We start from the raw sequence: 11,165 nt of genomic DNA, 5'->3' as shown, positions 1-11,165 counted from the left end.
ATGACAGAGACAACAAAAAAGAAATGACTGTATTTCAAACACAATAGTGACATTTACAACATATTGCACTAACATCAAGTGCAAAAAAACCCCCCAAAACAACTCATTCCCAAAATCTCAAATGTAAAATGGTTTTTCACCATCGGCTCGCTTATTTTTGCTGTTCAGCCTTCCAACATTTTCCTTTTCGTATAGCAGACGTGGTCATTTCTGTTCAGAGCTTCCGTCGGCCCATTTACTTTTTACGACTCATGCTTTAGGCGCCACTTTCAGTGTCACCAACTTAACAAGTCAATTAAATTTACAACAAATAAATATATCTCTTTTTACTATGAATGCCCAACATGTTGCACGTGTGACTGTCAATATTGTTACTCATGTGAAACTCATCCAAGAATGTTTACATCAATGCCATTTTTGTTAGACAACACAACTACATGTACTGGCTCTGCCCAGTTGAAGTACAGACCACTTGCCAGGATGGCCGAGTGGTCTAAGGCGCCGCGTTCAGGACCCAGTCTCCCCAGGAGGCCTGGGTTCGAATCTCAAATTTCCCCATTGTGGGACTAATCAAGGGAATATTATTAAAATAACTTCACAATTTTAATTCAAGTACATACAAAAAGGAAGCTTGACATTTCGCTTCCAACAAAATCAAATACAAACATCTCAAAATCTTTCGGAGCGCATGGGACTCAAATGAAGCATCGTTGCTTTCATGCACAGCTCAGTCCAAAATGGCCATCATGCAGTCAGTGTTGTCCGAACACACCCAGTGAGTTAGTGACAGAACAGAGACAAAGACACCAAGAGGACGCACAAAGAAATACTCTCCCTGTCGAGTTGGCGTTTTCCACTCCAAGCTTCTGCACCTCTTGTGGGGAGAACCCTGCAAAAAGGAAAGCCTCATCTTAACATGCCTTGTCATCCATTTTCTAGGCACTCATCTGACACTCGCCTCAAAAGCCAACGAGCTGTTCAACTTGGAGCATCTTCATTGGACACACGCAATTGTTTCTCTTCCCATCCATCTCCGCCCGTTGAGGACCTCAACATTTGTGACCTTCACTCGGGTGAATGTCGAGGATGGCGCCGACAAAAGCGCTGATGCAGTCGGAGGTGGTGACTGGAGGTGAGCTGCGACTCCGGACAGGAAAGGTGGCGAGTTCGATGCGCTGCTGTGCAGACAAAAGTAAATAAAATCAATTGGCACGTTTGGGCCACATGAGACTTTTGTTGCAATCATTGCAGTTTTTGTACTTTTCTTACCCGACTTTCGTAGACGCACCCGACTCATCGTCCACATTTTAACTGCAAAAAGAAAAACACTCTTAGTTGTGAGCGGGCACTTGCTTTGTGTCTGGACTCATGAAGCCGGTCCAAGTTGCTCAGTCGGGTGCCTCCACAACGCTGACACAAATGTTTTTGCGTTAATATGACCGACTCCGCCCCCAACGCCTGCCGACACCGTCGCCCAAAAACCAGCTTTCCAACCGACATCCTCAAACAACAAAAAGCGGCTCCGCATCCAGACAAGCCACACAACGAGCTGACCATCAACAATCCTTGCCAAAGAGCACTCAACCACAACCACACCATCGGCTCCAAAAAACACCGTTCACGACTGCCCTCAGAACAAAAACAACCTTCGCTGGCTACGCTCAACCAAGGCAAACCACAAAGCTCACAACTCCTGTCCACCATTTCCAGGCACCCCTCGAAAAGATTATACTTAATTGTGCGCCGCTTGATTCTTCATTTGCAGAACGGCTCCTCATCCAGCTCCATCCGAGTCCTGCAACCCCCCCAAAAATTAATGAGTTGCGCCCCTTGCACATTACATTGCCAAGTTTGTTGTTACCTCTGCCCAGCCTCTCTTCTCATCCGGCTCCTCTTCCACCCGAGCACACGAATTTCATCTCGTGCAACATGGGCTCCGGCTCCTCTTCCATCCTGCAACAAGTCAAGTGCATTTGTATTGCCCAGTCAAAATCTTAACAGCGACATCTCCCGACCTAAAGCCACCAAACGGGAAAGGAAGAACTCCAAATCCCATTTGAGCGAGCTTTGCAAAAGAAACCTGGCGAAGGGACCAGAGATTGAAGAGCGATCCCGTTTCCGAGGCCGAGTGGGCAACATTTCACACAATGCGATGTTATATCTGTTTAGGAAAATCACTCGGTATAAAGTCCTTTTTACACTTTCAAGTTTCAAGTTGCATGCACATGAACTCGCCAATGCCACTTGAAATCACTTCAAATTTTAATCAAAGGCACAAAACAAAAAGAGAAAGCTTTACAAGTCACTCCAAACATAAAAACGATAATACAAACATATACAATATATCAGAGTTTCATTTGACGAGAGAGGTCTGGTTGCAGCCACCATTTCCAGCGCCACTTTACAAGTGTTTGGACGGGAAATGGAACATACAAGCGAGCGCTGACTGTGGTGGACAATTGTCATCTGCAGGGACAAGGGGGGTGGCGGACTGAGAAGGGTCGCCGCAGCCAGCCCCTCTTGGCCTCGACACGTCGCTCGGAACAAATCCCCATCATGCACACCACGTGAGGAAGTGACAGAGCGGAGACAAACGCACCGAGTCGAAAAACAAAAATACTCTCCTGTCGAGTCGGCGCTTTGCTCGCCAAGTGTCGTAGCATCCGCTCCTCTCGTCCGAGAACGCTACGGGGAGGACAAAGTCGTCTTAACGTGCGTCTGCATCCATTTTATTGAGCAACACTCGCCTCAAAAGTCAACAAGATGTTCATCTTGGAGCGTCTTCATTGGACGGCTGCAGTCCTTCCTCTTCATCAGCCTATCGCGCTCCGAGCCCTGCGACGAACATTGTTGTCGTGTGCCACTTATGTTCATGCCACTCTTCCATCCTGCAAACACAAAAACACCAACGAAGACTATTTTGAGACTGTCACTTGGATTGCTTTTTTTTTTTCCATACGTGTACTTATGACCCTGTTCTGGTTCTCCAAGGTGCCTCCTGTCCCAACCGGCTTCCTCTTCACCCTGCAACAAGTCAAGGACGGAGGCATCGTGGTCAACATTTAACACAATACGGTGTTATATAATAAACCAGATGAGACTTGAACTCGTCAAAACACGGCAGGTCGTCGGCAGAGAAGCGGTTCTGGCCCGGTCGCTCGGTGCACAATCCACACAGCAAAAGCGTCACAGTCATGTGACGTGTCACCGACTTGATTGGAGAGCCGACTTTGGTGGGAGCACTCGTCCGTCCTTATTAAAACACCACAAAAATCAGTTATGACTTCCAGGCCATATTTCTTCACACTCCACTTATTTTATTGATGTCCGCGTACTTTCTTTACCAAGTCTTTTGTCACCCCAAAACACACTTGTGCATGTCCTCATTAGCCTGGTCCGGGTCCTCTTGGTGCGCCTCAGCAAATCAGGTGCCTCCACAACCCTGAAACGCAGTGAGGGGTTGGGGTGGATGGTATATCAAATATTAGTCATTGATATGATATTAGGGGATGTTAGTGTCGATCAATATGCTGAGTCCACCCTCAAAGCCGACACTGCACACTCTGGCCTTCAATTGCCATCCTCTCACAAGTAAACAACTGCTCTGGATCCAGGCAAACAACTAAAGACCATCTCAAGCAAGACCACCAGACTCCAACAATCAGCCCTCCAAACACTTTCAACGCCTGCCCTCATTTCAAGCCAACCTTTCTAGCACAGCACACAACTGGCAACCCGAACCAAAAGTCAACCAAGGCGCGCCACAGAGCTCAACATCCTTCCCCCTCCTGTTCATACGCTCCCCACACAACTTTAACTTTTGCGTGCTGCTTGATTCTTGACTTGATGTGGAATTGCTCCTTTTTCTCATCCCAGTCGGCTCCTCTTCCAGCCTGCAAAACACACGCATCATTACTTGTGTGTTGGCAACTTCATTTGGATATTTCAGCTTCATCCAATCTCTTGATCCAGAAAGACAAATTCATAGAACTATTCTAAAACATTACTATAAACACCAAAAACAAAAAGTTTACTGACCTTAATGCGACTGAACTTTGCGTGTTGGCAGTGAGCATGTTCAGCTCATTAGTGGAATTGACAAAAATCAGCTTTTGTTCAGGCACAGATGAACGTTTAAATTTGCATTTGTACAGTCTAGTCTTTACAATCAGACAAAGTATGAAAAAAAAAAGAGCGCAGACATTTTTCATGTATTCAGTGTGTACACAGTTACAGCCATGAATTACACACACATGTAAATTCACAAATTTATTTTCTTCTGGTTCGAGATCCTCCTGCTCGCTTTGTATTGAAGGATGCGGTGTTCATTTTTCGTTCTGCAGAGAAAAACAGAAATTAAGTTTACATCTCAATATTTAATTTTTGTAATCATTACAGATAACAGATTGCCATTTCTTTAAGAATATGCATGTAATGTTGAAAGCCGCTGTGCAATAAGATGGCACAATTTTTCATTTCAACAACTTACCTCAGATCGGACAGATTATGCAAATTTGCGGTCCAAAAATGGCATCCTTTCATGAGTCGGGCTCCGCCGTCCAAATAGGATAAAATGTCCCCTCCGGCCGAAAATCAGATGAATGAATGCTTGTAAAAGTTTCCCAGGTACGTTTTGGTCATGTAACCACCAGCAGTGGAGAAATAGTCACAATTTTTGGCTATATTTAGAGCGGAAAGGGTGTAAATTCGTGACAATCGGCGTCAAAGGTTAGACAATCACATTCACAAGTTTACTAAATAAAGATTCAAGGAAAATTAATTGCAAATTGGTGCAATGACCCAGCACATGAATAAAAAAAGAGCTACAAATGTAATAAGGTCCTCCATTAGCCCAAACAAATACGGAAAAAATGTTACACACCACCTGAAATAAAAATGCACCACATTCAGCAAACTCCAAAAATTAGTCATGCAAACAAAAGCATACAGTTCAAATATCAAGTACAAAGCCATTGTGTCATTTCTAACACTTGTTAAAAAAATGGAAAAGAAAAAGAAAAGAAACAAAGCAAAAAATGCTGGCCAGCATTAAAAAAAAAATAAGCAAACCAAAAACATCGTTTCTTGTGCAACAATTTTTAAAGAGCACAAAATGCTTAATTGAGCAAAAGCAAGTGAATTTTGACATGCTGTGCACAAACCATAAACGCTTCGAGATCCCTCAATTGTGCAAATCTGCAAAATTGGGAGAAAAGGCAACAAACGACAAACATTTGCTCTGTGCTTACTTACCTGAGGAAAAGCCACGCGTTCAGGCGCCATCTTGCCGCACCTGCATTTGATAATTCCCGCAGTGCACACCTGTCTCCAATTATCCTGCAGGAATGACGTCACGTCCGCCAAGCTGAGCCAGCCTTCTTCCTGCTCGCTCAACGGCGCTTTGCACTCTCGCGCCACCTGGTGGAAATGATTGCTACAATTTCACGACACTAAATTGAAAGTGAAGCACATGCCACAAACATCAAAGTTAATCATATGCTATAAAATACAGCAACCGGGCTCTCATTACGCAACACTTTATCGTCTTCAGACGCTACGTTGTCGCCATCTCCCGGTTAATAGGGGAAATATTTGTACTATTTGTTTTTAAACCTAATATCCAAAAACCAAAAGAGACACGGACCGACTTCGTGTTGCACTTTGTAAAATCAGCGAGAAAGAAATACCCCATTTAAATTCTTCCTAGCCATGCTTTACAGCATTTATTGCACTTTATTTCTTAAAGTTCTTTAAGCACACTTTACACCAAATGCAACAACATTTAAATACATATACATTGTGAGAGACAAGAACAATGGATAGGACAAAAAAATGTTCATCCTGTCAGCAAGCTTCTATATTTTTATGGTTTGCATGGTTTCCGTTATGATGATGATGATAGGGGTGAAAAGGAGATGTCCCAAAGGCACCATATGTCGATATTGCCTTGCTCATGTTTACAGAATAAAAGAAAATAAAAGAGTTTGCCTTTTTGATCCTGTACCACCCGAAGGTTTTTGCTGACGTGAACCTTTAATGTCGGGAATGAGTTGCATGTAGGATTTACAAATATTAACCTTAAACTGTTAGGTGACAGTACATTTTGGAGAGTGGTATTTACATTTATAACATTTGCATGCTGTTTTTTTTTTTTTCTCCCATGTCCTCCTTGCCCTTTGTCAGGCTAATTAGGGCGACACGAGCTGCTCAAAATGCCACTGCTGTGTGGGATGCCGCGTGCAGGGCCGCAAGATGAGGTCTCCCACACCCGTGTGGGAGCTGACTTCGTCCGGCGAGATGCTCCGTGGGGGGCGGCCGTTCTTCACAGCCTCCACACACAACTGGGACTGCTGGTGGAGCAACTGGCCACTCAGCTGGAAACAACCAAAACCTTGCAGACTTGAAAGTCATCTCAAGAGCTTACAAAAATGTTCATCAACATACTATAGCATCGTTACTGCTTTACCTTGATGAACGTCCACTGGAGCTTTTCGCTGACTGGCTGGCGACACGGCGAAAGGACCACCCGCTCACCGATGGCGTTAAAACACAGAGCCCCCGCGGGACCCCATCGCACTTCCCCGTTAGAGTTGAAATCGCAGTGCTGCAACGATCCGCGTGTTATCTTGGTTGGCCTGCATCCTTCTTGCTGAGCGTGAGGAGACTGTTGCCATGGTTACCTGACTGCCTGTGCCACTGCATGGCGCAAGGATCATGGCTCCCACATGTGGCCCTAGAGCCGGGAGGTGGTCGACGCAGCCACCAACTGCGACGTTGTACAACTTTAAAACAGCAGAGGTGCGAGCGAGTCACGTACTCGACAGTATCTCACCCTTACATTTTGTGCGGCTCCCCAAAGATACAAGTGGTGGATACACTTGTAAGTGTTAGGTTAAAGCACATTCCAAGTTACTTTTCACATCAATCTTACATAGTCACTGCCTTTAGTGTGATAGCATATGTCAAGGTTGCCGCCATATTGGATGTGGCAAAGTGTAGCAAATGTTGACGAAGCATCATTCATTTGCAGCTGCAGGATGCGTCGACAGTTTTACACTCACAACCGGATCTGTTTTGACTTATAAAATGCAAACTTTTTTTTTTTTTTTTAAACATACATTCCTGCTTTGGAGTACGATAGTAGGAAGCCGTAAGCCACGACGGTAAATTATGTCCAATTAATTTCCACCTATAACACTGCTTAGCCAGTACATTGTGTTATTTATTGTATCGCTTATGACTCTAAGACCCTTGAGAAAGAGTTTGGGAAGATGATGTCACCGCTTATTACCATATTTCATATTACCTCGCCTGAGAGTCCTGGTCTATCCTGTGGAATATAAAGTTGGGGATGGATGGTCGTCAGGTACCAGTGGAAGTCCCGGCAGCCCAAAGTCATCTTCAGCTGCCGGCGCTCAGTAATATTTGGACTCTCAGACTGCACGTAATAAAGCACATTTTTGTACCGGTGTTCTATTTCTCACTTACGACAATATCACTTGACACACACACCTGCCTCATAAAATGAGCCAACGTGTTGCGCCTGTAGAAAATTTTGCGGTATGTGTCCATCCACGTGTCAGCTATGCGGATCTTGTTCCTCTCAAGCTGCTCCTGGTCTTGGAAACGGGAAGGGAGGCGGGGGTGGTGGTGGTCTAGATGGGCCACGCGGGAGCAGGGAACCACCTCCATGGAGCCGCCGCACAACCACACCTTGGACAGCATGAGCAATAACAGCAGGATTATGTTTCGTTTTCCTCTTTGATTCTCTCTGACATTTGAAAGAATGTGAAAAGAGTTTTTGGGTTCTACATGCAGCACAAAGTCAAATTTAATTAATCACAAGACACATTTCCCCAAAATGGGGTCGAACAGTCAAGTATTTTTCTTATGTTGATCCCTGGTTGAAAAGCAAAACATTCCGAGAGCATTACTTGAGCGCAACAACTTGGCAAAAGGCAACTGGAACATGAATCATGTTTCTTCAGGCTGATTTTTATTCAATTTAGCAGAATTTCAAACACAAAACTAACCCTGATTGACAGCTCAATTTGTTCCCCTCCCCACAGTAGAATCCCCGGATCAAAGGCTCCCACATTATGGAAGAAATGTCTGTCAACGGCCAGAACTCCACCTCCTAACGCTGGACTCCTATTGCAGTCAGAACCAAAACAGGGTGAAGTAATCACAGCACTGAGGATTGAGAAAAACATTCCATTGTGGTGTTAACGGAAGTTCAACTTGGGGCTGGAGTCAGGACACAAAAAAAAAGGCCATAACAGATGCTTCCAACTCACATTACTGGTTCAATCGCCAAGTCTGAGTCACCGTCCAGCAGTTGCGGTTTGGCCTCCCAGGAAAAGTCCAGATTCCAGTCAAAAACTCCCCATACTGGCCACTGGGTGGCGTTGTACTTAAACGTCTCTCCGTGGATCACATCCATGATGGGGGAAACGACTCTGGTCCTGCACAAAGAAACACCACATCCATGACGAGTGTGCCTGTGTCTAATAACACGCCGTGTTTTATTAGTTTCAACTCTGGCTCGCATGTGTTTGAAATATTTCCATCATGTGGTATCATCTATAAAAGAAATTGAATCACGCACTATCATGTGAGCATTTCCAGACCAAAGAGCCACCTAATTGGACGTCTAATTGGAGACACACCGCAGGCAAACTGAGAAACACCACGAAATGGGTCAAACCATTAAAGCAGCAACCTCGGCCGTTTATTGGACATCCTACTAGTGCACTGAAAGGTCCATGCACTAGTAGCTCTTTGTCCTAACGAGTAAGAACATTTAGAATATTCGTAGAATGACTAAGGCACACTTGAAGAGCAAATTCAATCAACTATTGCCTCCCACTGCTTTATGACAAATCTGTGTACTAGTAGCATGACTGAAGGTACACTAGTAGAATCACGAGGGCACACTAAACAATGGCCGTCCTACTAGTGACGTTTTTTTTCACATCTATTTTCCACTTCTGCATGACATTTCTCCACACAATAGTCGGCTCAACGATGCAAGTTTTCTGAAATATTTTGGTCGAGGACGCGCACCACTCTTACCTGTCCTGCGCCAACCTCTCCAGGAGTGGTTCCAGCCAGCCATTGTGACATTCACAGTGAGAGTCCATGAACACCAGCACCTCGCCCGAAGCTCTGGATGCGCCCATGTTACGGCAGCCGCCGACCCCGAGTCGCTTCGTGCTGCGAATCAAACGCACCCCATCCAGATGGGACACATGTTCACTCAGGGTCGCTTTCAAGTCATCTGGAGAGAGAGAGATGTGGAGATGGAAAAAGAGGGTGAGGGCATGGATGGGTGTCTAGATCGATATATCCTTTATCTTTTTTTTTTTTGCTGGATGGATGCATAGATGATTCAGAATGCATGAGCATATATGGACCACCACTATCCTATGATTATGCATACATTCCCAACATCATCCTATGGACACGCACCACGCGTACTGAGGTCGTCCACTAGGAGGAGCTCCAGTAAGAAGGATCTGGGCGTTGTGTTGAGGACGCTGTGCAGTGTGCGTAAAAGTGTGGACCAAGCTTCATCGTGAAAGCAGATGACCACGCTGGCAGAAGGCAACGATTCGCTGTACTGCTCGCCAAGACACCTGTCATCAAAAAAAAAATCCATCTCACATTAAATAACTCCGAAATGGATGATGCGTAAAAGTGATTTTGGTTTGGACTGACTTGGGATGTCGCATCTCAGGCAGTGAGCGATACGGCGAGATGTGGCTGTCTTCTTGTTGCAGCGCATTTTCTCCAACACGACCGGACAGAAATTCCTTCCTCGCCGCAGGCAAGAGCACCTTGTAATTCCACTTTTTGTGCGGTGGGACTTTTGTGCCCTGCGTGGACGCCACAAACAAAAGCTGGTCCTCCTTAAGCGAGTTGATGGGGACGAAGTCGGGTACGAGCTCCAATGTTGCGTCCCCGATCAGCTCCAAGTCGTCTGGTGGACTGAGCGTCCGCTGGAAGGAGCGGCGTGGGGCGCCAGCGAGTTTCTCGTGGGAGCGATGGTCCCCTCCGTGGAAAAGGTCAGAAACTATCAGCAGAAGCAACGTGAATCCTAGAAGCAAGAACCACAAACACGGCATCCTTCGGCGCATGCCCCACAGCCCCATGTCGCGGAGAGGCACCACAATTTAGCCCAGTTCAATCCTAATTTCCATCCTCGCATTTAGTCCACCCCCAAAAATAGTTATCCACAGCACCATGAGTGCACCAAGCACATTTGTATCCATTGGACTGGACAAGCAGGTTGTCAGGAGCCCCCCAAAACTCCGAAACTGTGGACTTGATTGCGTCTCATCTAGGACTCCCCGAGGTCCTAAAACCTGCACACGTTTTGTGCGTCAAATAACATTCCACATGTGCACGTCCACTTGCTGGACGCTGTCGACTCTAAAGTAAAAAAAACGATGACAAAAATGAAAATACACTTACCGTACTCAATATTTTTACGTAGGGGTGTCCTACACAATTACATTTTCCAATTTAACTATGGGTGGTGTGAAGTGATGACATAAAATACTTTGTGAGTGGAGTTATTACTTAAGTAGTCTTGAGCTATCTGTACTTGGTTAGTATTTATTTTCTGACAACTTCAGGCTAATTTCGAGTTCATTGCAAATAAGTTGTATTATGCCAGCCTAAAAACAACAAAAAAGGGGAAAAAATGTCCATCTAACCTGAAATAAAAATAAAACACTAAGTCTAAGTGATGTTTAATTTTTTATCATAAGCAAATGTGGCCTTTTTAATTATTGCATCAAGGCAGTTCAGTCCTGATTATTATTATTAATAATATTATTTTTAGACTTAAGAGTACTCTGTACGGTAATAAATGAGTGGTGGAGTTCCCCCGCCCATTGTGCCACATTATTATTATTCATGTTAACTTGATGGAATTTAATGAGTATTTCTGCTTTCATCACTATTTTTTTACGACAAGTATCTGTACTTGTGCTGAAGTACAGAATGGGAGTCATTGCCTCTTTTTTGTGTTCGACAACTGTGCAGAATTGCTTAGTATTTTTAGAAAAATAGTGTTGTCTTTTTTGTGCATGGTTTCATTTTAACAGCATTTGGAAGAGCGGAGGCAGCAATGTGGAAAAGTGTCTGACTCACAGTTC

The 11,165-nt window shown here is 44.8% G+C and overlaps 1 protein-coding gene and 1 long non-coding RNA gene across 2 annotated transcripts; both read right to left on the bottom strand.

Moving 5' to 3' along the window:
- Positions 1-1,039: 1,039 nt before the first annotated feature.
- On the bottom strand, positions 1,040-2,119 carry LOC148320915 (uncharacterized). Its single transcript, XR_015846744.1, has 3 exons — positions 1,862-2,119; positions 1,270-1,795; positions 1,040-1,178 (listed from the first exon to the last, which is right to left on the bottom strand). It is a non-coding gene; the product is annotated as an uncharacterized LOC148320915 (long non-coding RNA).
- Positions 2,120-5,906: 3,787 nt separating this feature from the next.
- LOC148320914 (polypeptide N-acetylgalactosaminyltransferase 15-like) lies at positions 5,907-10,348 on the bottom strand. Its single transcript, XM_088319240.1, has 10 exons — positions 9,721-10,348; positions 9,472-9,638; positions 9,076-9,280; positions 8,298-8,465; positions 8,034-8,151; positions 7,513-7,713; positions 7,307-7,438; positions 6,681-6,782; positions 6,467-6,604; positions 5,907-6,374 (listed from the first exon to the last, which is right to left on the bottom strand). Exons 1-10 carry the CDS (start codon positions 10,152-10,154, stop codon positions 6,189-6,191), a joined length of 1,851 nt encoding a protein of 616 aa, XP_088175366.1. The 5' UTR covers positions 10,155-10,348; the 3' UTR covers positions 5,907-6,188.
- Positions 10,349-11,165: the final 817 nt, after the last annotated feature.

The sequence above is a fragment of the Idiotropiscis lumnitzeri genome, chromosome 16 (genome assembly GCF_059441095.1).
Source record: "Idiotropiscis lumnitzeri isolate Australia: NSW breed Sydney's pygmy pipehorse chromosome 16, RoL_Ilum_1.0, whole genome shotgun sequence".
Taxonomy (NCBI): domain Eukaryota; kingdom Metazoa; phylum Chordata; class Actinopteri; order Syngnathiformes; family Syngnathidae; genus Idiotropiscis; species Idiotropiscis lumnitzeri.
This window is presented reverse-complemented; position numbering and strand designations above follow the sequence as displayed.

What these genes read in the sequence shown, in the direction of transcription:
- LOC148320914 (XM_088319240.1), bottom strand. Translation starts at nt 10,154, where the DNA reads ATGGGGCTGTGGGGCATGCGCCGAAGGATGCCGTGTTTGTGGTTCTTG. An exon ending in TGGCTCATTTTATGAGGCAG is followed by an intron (nt 7,439 to 7,512) that starts GTGTGTGTGTCA and finishes TATTACGTGCAG; the next exon opens with TCTGAGAGTCCAAATATTAC. An exon ending in TCCAGTGGACGTTCATCAAG is followed by an intron (nt 6,375 to 6,466) that starts GTAAAGCAGTAA and finishes GGTTGTTTCCAG; the next exon opens with CTGAGTGGCCAGTTGCTCCA.